This window comes from Rhinolophus sinicus, linkage group LG09 (assembly GCF_036562045.2).
Source record: "Rhinolophus sinicus isolate RSC01 linkage group LG09, ASM3656204v1, whole genome shotgun sequence".
Taxonomy (NCBI): domain Eukaryota; kingdom Metazoa; phylum Chordata; class Mammalia; order Chiroptera; family Rhinolophidae; genus Rhinolophus; species Rhinolophus sinicus.
In genome coordinates this window covers 105883902-105902123 of record NC_133758.1, presented here as the reverse complement: position 1 = coordinate 105902123, position 18222 = coordinate 105883902, and the positions used below count along the sequence as shown (strand labels likewise).

The following is an 18222-nucleotide window of genomic DNA, read 5'->3' as shown; positions in this document are numbered from 1 at the left end:
TGCCAGTGATGCACCTGTGGTTACCTGGAATTAAATGCTCACTGGAGGCAAGCTTGAGGGATATCTGGTGGCCAACGTCACAAAACAACAGGGAGGCCATGAGACAACAAAGACTGTGTGTGAGCTGCTCCCATATCTTACCACCCAAAACATCCAAGTGACCTGATGCCACGCACGTTGCATGACACTGCAGGTCCTTTTCAGGCCAGGACTTCACTTTTCCAAGTGCATCCTAAGCTCATTCAGTCAGACCCAGTCTCACACTTCTCCTCTGCAATCTAAAAGGTCACTGGACCCAGGATTATGCTGGGTGATCAGATTACCTCCCCTTCCGCCACCTCGCCTCCCTGCCCTCCACGTCTGCCAAGTTACAGCCACCAGGAAAAAATGATAAGACATTTATTGAGTCATCTACAGCAGTCTGACATCCTTAAAATCCAAGACAAAGTTGTGAGCACAGCATTAATGGTGGCAGCGGCAGCAGTGAGGTCCACGGGGCTCGTCTTTATTGTGGGAGATGAAACCCTGGCCGGCCCAGCCCCCACAGCGACATCTGGGAGGCCAGGGGTTGCCCACCACCAGCCCTCACAGGGGCAAAGCTACAGAGGACAGACACAGGACAAAACACGTGGCCACACACAGACACATCCCAGGACCTCAAGTTCAAGGGGAGGAGAGGGAATGGGCACTCGGCCCACTTGAGGGACGTGCCAGATCTTTGAAGGATTTCCATGGGGGTGGCATGGAAACACTGACATCACCCACATGGAAGTCTCCCCACCCTAACCACAAGAGCAAACTGAATAAGCAGATGGAGATAAACCTGGAATTCTCTGTCCGTCCAAGCCCCTGGCCTCCCTTCTGCCCCCAGTGCTAGCCTAGTGGTTGGAACAAATGGGACAAAGGTTAACCCAGGAGGGCTCAAAGCTGTTGACAAACAGCATAGGGTCCCTCTCAGGGTCTTCACCCCAGTAAGCAGCCCCCACATGTTGGGCTACCACAGCCCTTTCACACACAGGGCATCTCACTTCTACCCCATCCTGGTCCCTTGGGACAGACCACAAATCACATGCTCCCATTTCTCAGATTAGGAAGCAGAGGCCCAGAGAGGCACAGCCTTGGAGCACATAGCAAGGGGTGAAGCCCAAGCTAGCATGCAGGTCTCCCCGCAACACACCAACTCTATCGCTCCCCCCACATTCTAGAGTCCTAATAACTGCTGTAGCCGCACCCGTCCTGGGCAAGGCTGGATGTCTTCTGCATAGAAGCTTTATCAAGGGTCTCGTTTGGACTCATGGGCTCAGTCAGGTTTGCAAAGCATATTGGACCCCAGCATGGTGGCAGGCACCTGGCTGGGCCCATCTGCTTTCTCATCAGCCCAGTGGGAGGGTTGATCTGCGGCGATCTATGTCTCCTCCCAGTTCTAGTACTTTGTGAGTCTCCCCCAAGGTACATGGGGATGGAGTCAAGGCCAAACAGCAGGTCAGTGGCAAAGCTGGGAGAAGCCCAGCAGCATCCAGGTCACTGGGCTCACACAGGAATTTATGGTGACAAAACACTTCCTGCTTTCACTTTGGAATGTCCTAGAGGGGGTCAAGGGTACTCCCAGAATTACAAGGAAAACATCTTCTAGCTTTCCTTCCAGGAAGGGGACGGGTCAGATGAAGGAGGTGGGTGATAATAGACTCAGGTATGTCAAGCCTTGCTTTGGCTCCAGTTCCCTGGCCCTATTCTCCAGAGAAGCCAGTGCAGGGACTGGAGGGGGTTAGAGTCACTGCAGGCCACTGGATGTGTCAAGGAGGGTCACAGAGCTGCCCACTGAGACAGAATGTGGCCTGGCCTCAGGCATGGGGGGAGTCATGAGGCCTGCAATGCAGGGGACTAGAGCCACCAAACCCCACATTCAGACCCCACACAGGGTCCCTGACAGCCTCAGCATCCCCGACTTGGAGTCCCATTTTCCCAAGGACTAGAGACTGTCCCTTGACACTGCCATGGCAGGACAGTCATGACAGAAGGTGAGATTTCTTCATCCCAAGGAGAATCAGCCTCCCTTGGATGAGTTTGGTCCTTTGGGATTGCACAGAACAAGAATAACCCCTTCCTGGTAATAACCTTCTAGAGACATGGAGTCAGGAAACAACCTAACCATTCCCAAAGCCCTCAACCCCTCCTTACTCAACACGATTTCTTATCCTTTCCTGGACCAGGCAAATCTACAATCCTTGCCTGGGGTCCATTCCCAATAGATGGCTGGTGTTTAGACAGAGAATTCCAGAGATGCAATGAGCTAGCCAGATCGTCTAGCCTTACTGCCCATTTTACAGATTTGAAAACAAAGGGTCACAGAAGGAAGGGTTTTACCCAGACCTCATGCTGTCCCCCCACTGCCTGTGACCCTGAAGTCCAGCTGCCTAACCTCCTGGAACATCCAAAATACATCGAACATACCTGCTCACAAGACTGGCAATAATTTGTTCAGAGAGCAACACAAACCAGCAGGAACCTGGAACCTCTACGAGGACACAGGCCCAGGGCTCAGGCAGCAGCAGAAGAATCCGGGCTTGTTTTCTTTTTGCTGTTTTGTGATGATCTCTGCACAAGTCAAAGCCTCTTCTTCCACAGGGAAGCAGACCTGCTGGAGGCGGCAAAGATGAAGAAACAGGGTCCATACTCGGGAGGCCCATGCCCAAGATCTGGAGGTAACTAATGCCCACCCAGTCGTGGCACCTGCCTTAAGCCAGGGACACGGCTGGGTCTGCACCCACGGCACCTGTCCAATTGTCCTGGGAATGACCCTTCCCTCCAGCCCACCAGCTTCCACTGTGGCATCCAAATGAGAGAGACAAATGTCCCATTTCTAAGTAGAAACAGCACCTCCCACCCTCCACACACATACATACACTTCAAAACCTTAGGTGATATGCGTAATAATGATACATACCCTTTTACCTGCCTCAGTTTTGAACTGGAGAATTACTGAAATACGGAGCCCAGAGGAGCATTAGAAATTGCCCCATCTCACAAGTGGGGAAACTGAGGCCCAGACAGGGAGCGCTCTGTCCAGTCTCAGTGGTCTTAGCCCAACGGGGCCAGATCCTGTCTGTGAATCCCAGCCTGTGGCTCCTCCCAAGCATTGCAGGTGGCCAGTGGACAGCCACTTGGGGAAAGCACTTGTCTCCCAGGTGCAGGACGGGAGGGCCGCTTTACACCCCATGGCCAGCCTGAGTCGCCAAATGTGCCCAGGAAACGGCAGGCAGCTTCCTTTCTCTCTCTGGCTTGGCTGAAGACCCAGGGTCCACAGTGATTCACTGGCCGAGGACACAGGACTCGGCTCCAAACCAAGCAGCTACACCCTGCTCCAGTCACTTCGAAGGCCTCTCCAGAAACGAACAGTTCCACAAGCCCCCCAGGCCCCTTGCTCTTTCTAAAACCTGGCCAAGCAGCATTCCCCCGCCACCTAAACGCTGCAAGCATTCCGGAACACGATCATAAAACAAGTCCACAAACACACGGACAGGAACACCAAAAGCTGACGGGGAATAAAGCAGGCCCCACACACAGGCCATGGCACTCTAGCTCTTTCCTCAAACGTGGTTCTGCCCCATTTTAAATGATTAGACTGTGGGGAGCCAGGACAGGTGCCCACACTTTCCATCAGCAGCTTCTGCTAACAGCCGTGGGGGTGCGGGGCGTGGCTTCCCCTCTCAATACCCAGGGCACCCAAGCGTCCTTCTGTGGTGATTCGATGGCAAGAGCTGAGGAACATGTCTTTGCAGAGGTCTCCGAGATTTCAGTAGCTGAGTCCAAGCCCCAAGAGCTGGTGTCTGGAGCTCCCTCATCATCCACCAGGGTGGGAGTGGGGGTGGGGAGCCCTGTGCCCTGGACTTGGGCACACGGAGGTGTAAGATGCTTCAGGACTCACTGACATCACAGGAAGGAGTCTGGTTCCTCCTAGTCATGGCTTTGACTTAAGGGGAAATGGGGAACGGGGTGTTCAGGGGCCCTGGGTGGTAGGCTTGGTTGTAGAGTAGTTTCTCTGAGGCATCCATCAGTTGTCACCTTCTACAGCTGATGCCTGGGTGGGAGGAGCAGAAGGGCGGCGACCACACAAACCCCTGCCCACCTTGAGTTGGGGGTAAGATAATAGAGATGGTGAAAGTCTTCTTCCATGGATCCACCTCAACTCTTTCCATCTCCTTTTCAATCAGGTCCACCTTTCCGGCTCACAGCAATGCTTCTTGGGCCGAATGAAAAGCACCAGAACTTTCCCAGACCTTTAGCCCCACACCCAGCTGAAGTCTCTGATTGACAGTCCTGGAGCTGTCCCACTGCCCTGATACCCAGGAGCTGGGCCCCTGGAGACCAAGATGTTGGGGGAGCACGAGGGAGCTTCACGTCTGGCCTGCACCAAGGGACACTCTGGCCATCCAAGATGGGCCTCTGGCCGGCCTCAGGGACTAGGCCGGGCCCGAGAAGGGCCCCGGGGTGCGAAGAGACTCAAGGACTCGACACTGAGAATCAGACACTGTGGGAGGCTGTCACCCAAACCCCCCAAACCAAGGTCGTCAGCCTCACTCACAAGGCCTCACACACAGGGTCAAGTGATGACAGAGGCTGAGGAGACAGGGTGGGGTGGAACTGGGGGCCCGCTGGAGGGAGCAGGGACACTGGGCAGAGGCTCAGTCAGGATGCGACAACGTTTCCAAATCTGAGGAGTATTTACATGTCTGGGGCAGGGCCCAGGGGTCCATGGTGGGTGGGGCCAGTGCAAACAGAGGGGAGGGGAAATACCCATGTGCGCCCTGCATCCTTCTACCCCCTCGGGGAGCCCAGCGTCCAGCCCAGGGCCTGCCCGAAGGGAGAGAAGAGGTGTAACATGCGTGGGCTGGTGCGCGCCTGCAGCCCCGCCTGTGTGTGCAGGAGAGGAGGGGGAGGGACGCTCAGGTGGCCAGGTTGTCAGCTGGGAGGCCAGACACGCGGATCTGGGAGCTGCTCTTGCTCAGGATGGAGAGCTGGGTGCCTCCATTCACCCCGCTGCTGGCCAGGGATGGCTGCCGCTGTTTGAAGTCCACGGCGAAGTAGCGGTTCACCTTCCAGCTCCGCCATTTACGCTTGACCTCTGCCTGCACCTGCAGGGAGCAACGTGGGCAGTCAGTTCCAGGTGGACCTCTTCTCAACCTCAGGCACCTGCCTGCCGGCCCTGGGGGCCTGCCTGATGGGCACTGCTACCCCCAGCAGCACCCTGCCCATTCCCAAACTGCAGCTCACAGCCCTTGAGGTCCCCAGTGGGAAAGGAACGCTCTGAGGAACTGACTCAGCCCCATGGCCACATCACTGCCCGAGCCAGGCCCGCTCTGGCTTCCTGGAGTCTGTGGGCCTCGGCTCCCAGCCCTTTGTGTTCCACAGCCAGAGTCTAGCCCATTGGGTCTTTCAGGGAATCTTTAAAAAGCCAGCCCTTGGGGCAGACAGATCAGAGCAAAGGAGCTCCATTCTTGGTGACCACCAACAGTTAGAATTCCCTGGGGAAATTTAAAAATCCAGATGCCCAGACCATACCCAGAACAATCACATCAAAATGTCCGTGGTGAGGTTCCCAGGGGATTCCAATACGCAGTCAGGGCTGAGAACCAGTAAATCACGCACATGTCTGGTGCATTTAGCATTTGCTTTCAGCATGGTGTGTGCAGGGTATGCCCAGTTGCAGCCTCCATATGCCCCCTCAGTCCAGCACCTTTGTGCAGTGCACATACTGCACAACTGGACATGGTACTGGCACCCACCCCCTCTAGTTCTAGCTCCCACTTCCACAACAGGCCCTGGTTAAGCCCAATGTACTCCCACTCCTTGTGTCTCCCAGCCACTCCCTGCAGGGCCTTGTCTGCTTGTCTGTCCTATCTGACCCTTCTGTATGTTGTTTTGGTGGTCACAGAGCCCAATCTTCTTGTTTCTCAGATGCAAAATGAGGAGACGGCTGAGGCCTCACAGTGAAGACCCAAGTCCTGGTGCAATGACTCCCACCCACTCTCCAAAGCCATCCCACCCACCCGCCTGCAGCCTCCTATCTGTGCTGGGCTCTGCTCAAAAGCATCTCCCCAACAGGCTAGAATGGAACGTCCAGGATCATAGCTCTGGAAATGGAGCATTATTAGAAGGTTCCAGGCCTCTCCCCATGGTCTCTACCAAATCCCCACAGTCCCCTCTCTATAGGGGATGGGTTTGGGCAGGCAAGCTGCCTGCTGGGAGCAGTGCTGAACTTGGGCAGCTCCCCACTCAGCACCCCCGCCCGTCACAGCCTCATGAACCATAGGTACAATCTCCTGTGCCTGCCCTTCCTCACTTTCTTCTTTATTAAGGTGGTTCTTACGGTGAGAGCCCTCCCAGGTGGGTCTGCGCTCAGCAGCTGATGCTTTTACAGGGGGAGCTCGGCTCCAGAGGCTGAGCCTTGTGGGAAAGATTCTGGCACAGGGTGGAGGCTGTCAGGAGACCCTGCTGCTGCTGCTGCCCCACTCCTGCAGGTGTTGGGAGTCTCCCGGTCTGGAGAATGAGCCCTGTGTGGCCAGCAGGCCACACCGCTGTCTGCCCCTGACCAAGCCCCACCTCCATTGGTAAGAAGCCAGAGGGCCAGGGTCTTACCTCCCCATTCAGAAAACAGTAGAGAACAGCCACCACGAAGCCCTGGGGAGAGAGAGCAAAGAAACCTGAGCATGCTAGCAAGAGACCTGGGGTGTGTGGGAGGCAGTGGGAGTTGAGAGTGACTCCGGGGGGCAGAAAAATACGGTAACTTGGATGTTGGGGTTACCTGCCCAGGAATCTAGGGTGAGATGGGACAAGTTCTTTTCCACCAAAATGGCCACACCCATGAAGCCAAGTGGCTGGTGAGAGTCCCCTCCCATTGACACAAGCCTGGCTTTGGGTCTCACATTTCCTTGGTCAGATCCTTCCCATTTCCAAGGGCCAGGTCTGTCCCTCTGTCTATAGGATCTATAGGAGTCTTCCCCTCCCCCGCCACCCTGAATGCCCCAGAGTGTTCTCTGGGCTCCCCAGCCAGCCTGCAGGCCTCCTGAGGGCGGCACCCCTCCAGGACAGCACAGACCTGTGCTATCCCCACCCAGTCCCCACTCCGCTTCCCTAGGCTGACACTCCTGAGCATGGCACACCCAGACACCACGTAAGTGAGGGCCTGGCACAGAGGGGGCGCTCAGCAATCCTATACGTGTTCTTTACACGCATTCTCTGCATGTAGATTCCTTGTGCTGAGATAGGAACCCCAGGCTCTGACTCCCAGACTGGGGCTTTGTCTATACAATATCCAGCCTCACCAGGCTAAGAATTAAAATGGGGGAAAGGAGAGACTCAAGTCAGATACACAGAGGAACTTTCTGACCATCAAGGCCAGATACTCATTTAACCAGTTGGATTAGGAAGAGGTGCTGTATTCTGGGGACACTCAAGGGAGCCAGCCTTGCCTTCACGACGCACTTATGCTCCCCTCTAATCATTTACTCGCTATGCATCCTCACACCAACTCACTTGTTTGCAACCCACCCACTTATTCCTTCACACATGAAGTCACTAGTCTACCCACTCTCTCACTGCACGAGTCATTTATTTATACATCTGTGTGTTCCTCCACCAGTTCAGCTCACTCAGCGATCTGTGACCAGGTCCTGTACTGGGGACCCCAACTTGGGTAGACAGAGCTCCAGGGCTTATGGGGTGCACAGCCAACAGACTGAAGTCAGGACGTGGACACAGATCTCTTGAGGGCACCTGGGGCCACTGGTGAGGGATGGTGAGCTGCCGCCTTAGATGGCCTGAGGGAGACCTGGCTCAGGACACCCAGACACAGCTACAGGGAGACATCAGTGAGTTTCCTCACAGGAGCCCAGAGCGCAGACAGCAGAACGGCTCTCCCAGCTCCCTTCTATTTTTTAGTACTCTTACCTCAGAGACAGAAACATGGAGGCCCAGTTTAGGTTAAAGAAGGTTCTAGAACCACCAGCAGGTTAGGGCCAGGGCTCTGTGTAACTCCACACTGCCTGACCCCCTCCCCTCCCCCCCCGCCCACGACACACATACCTGAAAGGAGCCCAGCCCCAGCTCAAACACGAGTCTCTCCCTCTTGCTGACATTCTCCGGGGAGAAGGCAAACACCGTGTAGTGGATTCCAAACAGCGGGATGAGCAGCAGGGTGGAGCGGGCCAGCCGTCTGTCAGGAGAGAGCCAGACACCTGCTCCAGGGGCCACCAGGGCTTGGACCAGAGCCATGGAGGGCAGAGACCCCAGGCCCAGCCCTTTCCTCTCCCCGAGAGCTGGGCCCCTGTCCACAGACACCTGTGGGGTTCTCCCCCAGGGCATGGGAACCCCGTCCTGGGCAGGTTCTGGAGGGATGTCCCCTAGTCTCCAGGGTACCCACGCCTCCAGACCACCTCAGTATCCTGCAGAACCACTCAGCGTGCACATGTGAGTACGTGAGTTACACATAGCCCTCCTCGGAGCTGCAAAACCCTTGGGAGAAGTGAAGTCCGGGCAAAATACAGGATGGGAAGTAGAAGGCTTGAGCGATGTGCTAGGTCCTCAAGCAAAGCAAACGTCATCCTGCTCTGCAAGGAAGCTCCATGTGCCTGGGAAGCGTAGTTGGTGTTTCTGAGTCTGGGCCAGGGTTGCTCAGGGAGAGTGACGGGGAGATGCTGACGACAGGCAGGTGGGGTGGGGTCATGGTGGGGACCACAGAAGAGACGCGGGCAGAAGGCTAGGAAGGTCTTACTGACTGTGGGCATAAACCATCCCCATCCAAGCAGGACAAATAGCCACCCGGGAAACTGAGTCAAAGGGAGAGAAAGCTGTCTGCTCGGGGGTGGGGTCGACATGGAAGAAAGGCCCCAAAGGACCTCTGTCCCCCCGAGGCCAGTTCTTCTGGAGTCCCTCTGCCTGCAGCTGGCTGCTTGGCCAGTGGGGTGGGACTCTGTCCTGAGGGACAGGCCACAGACAGCCACGGTAAGACATCAAGAGCGTGCACCGTGCATGCACTTCTGGTCCTCCCCTGTCAGGAGAGGGGCTCTCTGAGAGCCCATCTCCAGTCACCCCGGCAGACTGGCTCCTTCAGTCTCCTCAAGGAGACCTGCCCTGCAGGTGAGTCAGGGGGCGAGAGGGAGGTCCAGCCTCCCCATCTCCTGCCAGAGCTCAGTCCACAGGGTAGACAGCTAGGCGTGGGGGCAGCCATTTGATATGGGGCAGTTACACCATGTGCCGCTCCCTCTTCCTCAACCCAGCCTCTCTGAGAGAATGTTCTGTTGAATCTGGGCGGCAGATCTCAGAAGAAGCAAATCCATGGAGCCTGAGAGCCACCCTTGGTGTCCCAGTGCCGACTGAGAAGGAAGGAAGGAGGGAGAGAGGGGGCAGAGGAAGAAAAAGGAGACCAGGAGACATGGAGGAAGGGGAGGCGTTGCCTGGGGAGGCCTCCAGGTGGACCTGGCTCGTGCCTGGAAGGAAGAAGCCCCTCAAGTGCCTGGTACCCACCCAGCCTCCCTCTGCTGGCCCCTGTTCTGCGGGATCTGGGGTCCCTAGAGCAGGGCTGGCGCCAACAGGATCTGAGCCCAGGTGCCGTCCAGAGTGCTCCCCTCCTGCCCTTCCTCTCATCTGTCTGGTCTGTCTCAGACTTGGCTCCTTGAAGGCGGGCGTGGCACCTCCCTCTCTGCCACCTTCCGTGGCCAGCACATGCAGGCATGGACCTCACACTCAGAAAGTACCTCCATGAAGGAATCTGTGGGTTCACAGAGGCCCGGTATGAAAGCCTCAGAGTCCTTACAACTGCAGAGGGTCTGGGTGCTCAGCTCCTGCTCAGCTCCGGGGCCCCAGAGCCTGGCACCAGAAGGCAGCAGGGTGCTGGCTAAAGAACGAAAGTCCGAAACGAAGAGGAACGTGATCTGGAAATGCAGGCACGTGGACATTGTGGGGGCCCCTCTGTGACCCTGGGTAAAGGGGCAACTTTCCAAAAGCAGCTTCACTGAAGGGGCTCGGGAGCGAAGATGGTTCTGGGCCATGCCTGGGGTCCCTGCCTTCCTCTCTCCTGCCTCTTCTCCCACAAATGGGCCTGTTTCCAGAGACTTGTCCCTGCAGTTTGAAAAGTGCTCTGTAAACCAAAAGGTCAAACCTCTCCAGCTTTCGTGGTGGCAGTGGATGGGACAGGATCAATGCACGAGAAACAGTGACCTTTCAGGCCTGGGTTCCGGCCCTTCCCTGCCCCTGGCGAGTGAGGCAAGTGGCAGTGGGGCGTCCCATCGCACAGTCCAGGGGCCGCACCTTCCCCACCAGTGGCCCTGCAACAGCCCACAATGGTCAGGGACTTCTGCCAGGGACCCAGGGCCTCCCAGAGACCCCTTTGGCAGACAGGGGAGCGGGGGCAGATGAGGAGGTCACTAGGGCTGAGTTCTGGGGCCTCCATACTTCAGAGCTGACCAGAGGCCATGGAATAGGGACGTGTGGTGTGAGCCTCAGGACACCTCTTTGAGGATGTCATAGAATCACCCTATGATCTGATTAACCTGGAGAGACAGTGACACAGGGCCATGGCGTCGGTCCCCCCAGCCCCAAGGACACATCAGTGGCAGAAAAGTCCTAAAAAAAAACACCAAGAAGAGCTTCCAACAGTCAGAGCTGCCCAAGGACAGTGGGCTCCCCCACTTAATGCGAAGTCCAAAGAGGTGGCAGCTCCCGTCAGAGAAACCCTGGGACCAGGTGACAGGACTCCCTGAGGTCAAGTTCTCACCCTGCCAATGTGTGACCTGGAGCAGCCACTTCACTCTCTGTGCTTCAGTTTTCCCATCTCTAAACTGGAAGTAATACAAGGACCCACCTCACAGGGTCCTTGTGGGGACTGAGAGAGTCAGCACGACTGGGCACGTGAGGCGTGACTGAAGCTCGCTGCTCGAAGGGTCTCTGTCCCCTGTAGGGGCAGGGTCTGTATGAACTGAAGCTCTACGACTATCAGGAATAATTTGGCAGCTCCAAAGACTCGAGTCCGGAGAAGTGGGGCATTTGGGGAGACCACACGTTGAGGCCACAGTGGCAGAGGCTCCGGGATCCCTTCCTCAGCATCAGCCAAGCCCCGGCTGCTCCCCCAATGGCTGCAGCTCTGTCCCCAGAACCTCCCCTCCCGCCCCCTGGCCACGAGGTTGCAAAGAACTCACAAGACACACAGACGTCAACATGCAACAGCCAGGAAAGGGCTCAGGGCTGGAGGCACAGGCTGCTCTCTGCGCTCCTCCAGCCCAGCGAGGGGACGCAGGCTCCAGGCAGCAGCAGCAGCATGCGTCCCCCTCCCCTCCAGGACATGGGGCCACAGCCACGCCACGCACACTTACAGAGTAATGGTGGACAGTTCTGACATCTTGCAAGAGTGCTGCTGAGCCCGCTGTGGCTTGCAGTAGCATTTCTGCACGCAGCTGCTGGGTGTAACAAGATCAGCACTTCTGTCAGCTGGGGGCATCGGGCAGTGAAGAAACTGAGGCGGGACTTAGAGCAACACGGTTCACAGGGAGGGCAGAGGAGCCGAGGGTGTGGAGATGGGCCGGGCAGTGACATGGAGGAGAATGAGGAAGCCGAGGGCCAAGACAGGGGCAGCTCTGGACACAGAAATGCATGCCCACCCATGTCCACGTGTGTGCACAGACACACGAGCCTTCTCACTGGGACCACCAACAGGTAAGGGGGGTTCGGAGGGATCGCAAGTGTTTGGAAGGTGGGGCCTGGGCTGGGGCTCACGCAGGGAGCCAGTGGCTGTCTCCAGAGTCAGCTCCAGGCTCAGAGCACAGCCTAGAGAGAGGTCACTCAGCGAGGTGGACAGCTGGACACTCACGCCATGCATCTCGTGCTGCCCAGCCTGGGCGGACCAAGCCTGGAATCAGGCCAGTTCTGGGCTCGATTACGAAGCCCAACTTCAGTGCCCACGGGTCTCCCCTGTATGCCTCTCCTCTTCCGCCTGCACCTTCCGCCCTCTGTGCCCTCAGGCACCTCGACGTGGACACCCAGGGGGAGCATACACAGGATGGACGGAACAGACTGTTAATCTAGACTTCCAGGACGACTGCCACTATCCCTCTGAGGTTATTTGAATTAAAATGAAATCAAATTAAAAATCCACTTCCTCAGGGCCCCTAACCACACTGCAAGGCGTCACAACCACATGTGGCTAGCGGTGCCCACGGGGAACAGCACAGATTGAGGGCATTTCCATCACTGCTGCAAGTTCTGCTGCACAGTGCTGGCCAGGCTAGACTTCTTGACAGAAGTTCAGTGGGCAGAGGCTGGAGGCCGAGGGGGCACCTTTTGGGCAGCGCCTCACTGCCTGCAGAAACCAGTCATCTGAAGGAGGCCAGGCACCATGGCCAGGGTGCCAGTCCAGCTGGACATTCGACTGTGTGAGGCAGAACAGCCTCACCTCCTCAGAGAGGCTTCGGGCTGAGTTTCCACGTCCTCTAGCCCTTCTCGGTCCGGCTTATGCTTGGGATGGCACAAGCCGCGGACACTTCCGTCCTCCGACACACACGTGAGAGATGAACTGAGAGCTGTGTCATCTTGTCAGACTGCCACAGAGCTGCCTACCTCACACACCCTCCTCAGGCACCACGTGGCACTGAGCTCCTGCCCGAGAACTGACCAGCCTGAGGGGGGTCTGATGTAAACGAGAACAGAGACACGTGAAGAGACCAGACCCTGGGCCTTCACAGATTCATTAGTGATGGTTCCAACTGTTCGAGAGCAAGTCGGAAAGCCCTAGGCGTGTGGTGACATGTCATTTTGCGGAGGCAAATATTTGAATCATACACGTCAAAGATGGAGCAAGCTGAGGCCCGCCCCAGCGTCTGTGCCTCAGTGGGGTTTGTGGTTCTCATTTCGTAAACAGCACCTTTCAATTCACACCGCACTGTGAGTTGACTGGCCCATTTTTCAGACGCGATAGGATGCTCTGCGACCCAGAGTCGGGTCCCTAAACCAGCAGCATCAGCACCACCGGAGTGATGTGTGGAAAGGCAGAATCCTGGGTCCCCCCCACCCCACCCCCAGGCCTGCTGGCTCAGAGTCTACACTTTGACAAGATCCCTAGCTGACCCACATGCAAATCAAAGCTCGAGAAGCACTGCTGTGCGGAAGTCATGTATTTGAGAAGTTTCTTCACGTGTCCTCAATAAAGGTCAAGGGTCTATTTTGTACTCCTACAAAGAGGCAGATGGACACAGCTAGGTATGTTTTTCTTAATAATTAGAAGTGCTGAATTGGGTATTGAGGAATGGAAGCCACCCTAGGCTGCAAATTTATTTTCTACCTTGCCCAGATTAAAAGGTTGGCTACGATCGCTTACATTCAGTGGCCTGATCCCTCCCCCTGGGCCTGGGTGAACCATAAAAATCAGGGTTCAGGATCCTGAGAGCCCAAACCTCAGACATCGCCTCCTACACAGGGCTTAAACCCTCAGGCAGAATTCTCATGCTCAGCTTTCTCCTTTGAGACCTTTCCTCCTTGAGCTCCCAAATTGTCCCTGCCCTTCCTGGACCCTGGATACAGTAAATACAGACAACCTTTGATTTCTTCAAAGTATGCTCAAGGCCATTTGATGGGAAGTTAGCTGGGAAATCAAGCTCCTGCTAAACATGTGGGCCTCTGATGGGGACAGAGGGGGAGGGCAAAAACCAGGGGTGGGGAGGGCTGGCACCTGGGAGGGCTCTCAGGAGAAGGGTCTAGGGACAAAGGTAACAAAGGTAAGGGCTCTTCTTCCCAAACTCTCCCCTTTCCCTAAATCTTCAATGACTCTGTGCAAAAGGACTCCCTGGAAAGAAACACAAGAGGGTGGCAGGAAAGCCAGAGATAGGCGTGAGAGAGAAAGAGATGGCAGATATTCTGAAAAGTCAATCAGTGAAAAGGGGAAAAGGGGTTTAATCAAGAGGAAGAGATAAACCTAGGCTGGCTGATGAGCTCAGGCCTGGTTTGGATCCAAGGAAGGATAAGAAACTCAGACAAGGGTGCTAGGTGGGGGCTGCTGTGAGCATCAGCCAGAGCCAGAAGGGCTGACCCCACAGCAGGGTGTCAGAGAGCCCTGGCTCCCAAGCCCAAACCCCAAGCCTGTTTATCTGCAGTAAGGTCAAAGCCATTTCCGAGCCTCGGCACTCCCATATGTAACACAGGGATGTAGAATGTGGTTTCTTCGGCCCCTACTTTGGTCTCAGGCCACACTCCATGAATGTTTCCGTGCTTTCTGTGTGCAGGGCTGCCGGGCTGTTGCCCCAGGACATGCCTGAAAGGACACTAGCCAGAGAACCCTGAGGGGAGGCCTTTGTGGGCAGGACGCCTGTCTATTCACTCTTATCCTAGTGACCAGGGCAGTGCTGCACACTCAGCAGGAGCAGAGAACGCCGTGGTCTGAGCTGAACATTCTCCACAGGGTCCCTCCTGATGCTAGGATGCTGAACATCCCCAGTACACGGCCCAGTCCTCAGGGAGGCACTCCGCACCACACTGGTAGCCCAGCCAGAAGCCCAGCTCAGCAGATCTTGGAGCTTCCCTCTACCTCCTCCCCCACCACTAAGGAGGAGCCAGCCTTCTGTGCCCCTGGCCAGCCTGGGGGTTGAGGCACCTGAACTCAAGGTTGTTTGGCCACTGACTTGCTGGGTGATCTTGGGTGGTGCCACTTTCCTTCTCTGGGCCTCAATTTCCCTATCTGCAAAATGGGGGTAACTGATCCCTGTTGCCAACCCCTAACAGGAGTTGGGAGAACAGGGTGCTCCTAGGCAGGGGAGAGGTGCTTTGAAAATGAAAGATGGAGCCCATGTGAACTGGAAGCCTCAGGCAGTGGCTGAGCTCCCATCATAAACACTTCCTGGTTACACGTCTGCCTGGCCATAGAAAAGTCTGTCTTTGGAGCTGAATGTCATCCTTCTGACACTGGGTATGTCACAGCCCTGATGTGCCAACGATGACATTATGCCTGGTCCCTTCTCCTTCCTTCACCCGCAGGGACTATGGAGACCCACTCTGTGAGGGGGACAGAGATGGGATTTGCCTCCCCCACCCCAGGCGAAAGAGGCAGCTTCCCATGCCTGCCTTGAATGAGGAGACCACTGGAAATAAAGCCACCCCCCTTCAGGGCATTCTGTGTCTGCCCTGGAGCCGCACCCTCCCCTCTCGAAGCCGGTCGGCTTCTCACAGGAAAGCCAGCTAACCCCGACCCCTGCCGGGCTGAGCCCTAAACCCCTGCCCAAGACCAAGGTGAGCTTGCATACATCCTAAGCCGTGACCCAGGCCCACACTCCATGCCCAAGTCCTGACCCCACGTAGGCATTCTACCAGGAGCATCAGGTGAGAGAGTGTGGGTGGCTGGATAGCTCAGTGCCACTTCACCCTACAGGGAGCCAGCCCCCAACAGGTCCTTCTGAGGCTGCGTTGGGAGTGCCATCTTGGTCTACAGAGGAGAAACCCTTATCACCTGAGCAGCTGGAACCAACCTACAGGAAAGGGAGTGAATGCTGGTCTGAGGGCACAGGCAGGGGGTCCTCTCGGGCTTTCTTGGGGACTCCCAGGCTTACATTTGTTCTGGAAACAGAGGAAAAAAAATCGAAAAGCTGTTGTGGGCAGATCTGAAGGGCTTCTCGGTCCAACACATACCTCTGGCCCAAGGAGACTCGGGCACAGCCCTGACATCTCCCTCTCCCACCGTGTCCTGCCCTTTCCAATCCCGTGTAGTCCCCCCTTCCCCACAGCACACATTCCACCTCCCAGTGGGCAGTTTTATACAAGCTGGAACCCACGGGGGCCTCTTCTCCCAGGATGCCTGGCTTATATACTCGCTTAACACCATCTTCTTGTCCGGAAATTCCTGGAGGCCAGGAATGATGGTGGAGTTAGGCCTGGCATCAACAGCCTGCCTATGGTGTAGCTAAGGCTTCACTTTTCCTACTGGGTTCATCGCATTTGACAAATCCCCAGTTCCCTCTGATGTAAAACTTGACAATGCGCCTGGTCACCCAAGAGCTCTGATGGAGATGGACAACGAGATCAATCTTGTTTCCACGCCTGCTAACAACATCCATTCTGCAACCCAAGGATCAAGGAGTAAGTCTGACTTTCAAGTCTCATTATTGAAGAAATACATTTTGTAAGGCCACGGCTGCCATCGTCATCTCTGATGAATCTGGGCAAAATGAATTGAAAACCTTCTGGAAAGGATTCACCGTTCTAGATGCCACTAAGAACATTTGTGATTCATGGGAAGAGGTCAAAATATAAACATTAACAGGAGTTTGTAAGAAGTTGATCCCAACCCTCATGGATGACTTTGAGGGGTTCACGACTTCAGGGGAGGAAGTCACTGCAGATGTGGTGGAAACAGCAAGAGAACTAGAATTAGAAGCGGGGCCTGAAGCCGTGACTGACTTGCTGCAACCTCAGGATCAAACTTTAATGGATGAGGAGTTGCTGCTCGTGGATGAGCAAAGAAAGTGGTTTCTAGAGATGGAATCTACTGCTGGTGAGGAAGCTGTGAAGACTGTTGAAATGACAACAAAGGATGGAGAATGTTACGTAATTTAGTTGATAAAGCGGTGGCGAGGTTTGAGAGGATCGACTCCAATTTTGAAAGAAGTTCTACTGTGGGGACAATGCTATCAAATAGCATCGCCTGCTGCAGAGAAATTGTTCATGAAAGGACGAGTCAATCGGAGCAGCAAACTTCACTGTTGTCTTATTTTAAGAAACTGCCACAGTCACCCAGCCTTCAGCAACCACCACCCTGATTGGTCAGCAGCCATCGACGGAGGCGAGACCTCCAGCAGCAAAAAGATTGTTGTGACTCACTGAAGGCTCCGATGATGGTCAGCAATGTTTGGCAACACAGTGTTTTTTAATTAAGGTATGTACATTGTTTTATAGACATAATCCTATTGTACAGTTAACAGACTATAGTACTATGTAAACATCACTTTTATGTGCACTGGGAAACCAAAAAATCTCGTGTGACTCTTCTTGTGATATTTATTGTGGTGGTCTGGAGCAAAACCCACCATATCTCTGATGTGTGCCGGCATAAACCGTGTGCTAATTACAAATGGTCCTTATCTATGCATTAGGAAGGCCTGGCAGGAATCCACAGCTCTCAGTCTGTGATAACCTGAAAACCCTGGCCTCACACTTCTCTCCCACCAGACCCTGGGGGTTCTCGCTGGCTGGGGCAAGATGTCTGGGCTGGTAAAGTGGTTCTAAGGTCAGTAAAGTGTCATCATTTAGACCAAAGCTGAACCCCTGGATATGTCACTGCACAGACAGAGTAAGGGGAAGGTGGGAGAGCCCCTCAGAGAAGAGGCCCCAGGGAGCTCAGAAGAAGAAATGGATCCTACCAAGATGGGGGTCGGGGAGGCAAGGCTGCTAGAACTCAATGGAGACCTGACGCTGATGTAGCTACACGCTGGCTTCAGGTGTCCGAGATGGCGGTTAGCATGGGAGCCCAGCCACCCTTGAGCAGGAGAAACTGGGACCAGACACAAGGACAGTTTCTGATGCTGGACAGGGACGTGTTGTGTGGGTCCTTGAGACAAGGGCAGGACTGACCTCTCTAGGGCAGTTAGTCCGCTGCAGACAGCAGGCCCCACTGGCCCCCCAGTACAGTGCTTCAGAGGCTTTATGACTTACGTGGAGGAACAATTTTTGACTACATAACATACATATATAAGCAGAGGGTGGTAAAAACTTGAAAAAATATGGAAAAAAAAAACCCACAGTGAATGAATAGCCCAATGGGGGAGGGGTTTCTTTCTCAACGTAATGGAATCATCCTCCCTGCAGAAAAGAACAAAGCTGATCAAGCCAGGCCCTGCGCTGACCCCATACCCCTAGGGGGAGGAATTCCACGAGGAGAGGTCCCCAGAGGCTGAACAGACAGACCAAGAGAATCCCCAAGGAGTCTCAGGGAAGGACGTAGGATGGATCTCCGAGCCATCAATCTCTCTCTCTCTCTCTCTCTCTCTCTCTCTCTCTCTCTCTCTCCCCAGGAGAATGGTTGGATGGGGGGAGCCCTCTGTCATCCCACTTGTCCACTGGGAAGCTATCAAAGTTCTGAATCCCAGGTTGGTGTCTCTGAGGAAGGTAGGACCAAGTCCCCAACTGAGAATAAAGCCTGAGAGGACCCTCAGCGCCTTCTAACCTGCTCTCTTCTTGAAAAACCAAGGAAGCAAC

At 55.2% G+C, this 18222-nt stretch overlaps 1 protein-coding gene across 6 annotated transcripts in view; it reads right to left on the bottom strand.

The window, feature by feature from the left end:
- Positions 1–383: 383 nt before the first annotated feature.
- Positions 384–18222, bottom strand: part of ADCYAP1R1 (ADCYAP receptor type I) — a 73141-nt gene continuing 55302 nt past the window's right edge. For 3 of the 6 annotated variants that reach the window (XM_019726202.2, XM_074340962.1, XM_019726201.2), the window contains 4 exons: positions 11367–11450; positions 8083–8212; positions 6637–6678; positions 384–5132 (listed from right to left, as the gene is read on the bottom strand). In XM_019726202.2, coding sequence (XP_019581761.2) covers positions 4944–5132; positions 6637–6678; positions 8083–8212; positions 11367–11450 — 445 coding nt within the window. In that variant the 3' untranslated portion in view covers positions 384–4943. Of the gene's footprint in view, positions 5133–6636; positions 6679–8082; positions 8213–11366; positions 11451–15504; positions 15589–18222 lie in introns of all 6 variants that reach the window. The other 3 variants (XM_019726203.2, XM_019726205.2, XM_019726206.2) reach the window with 3 other exon arrangements.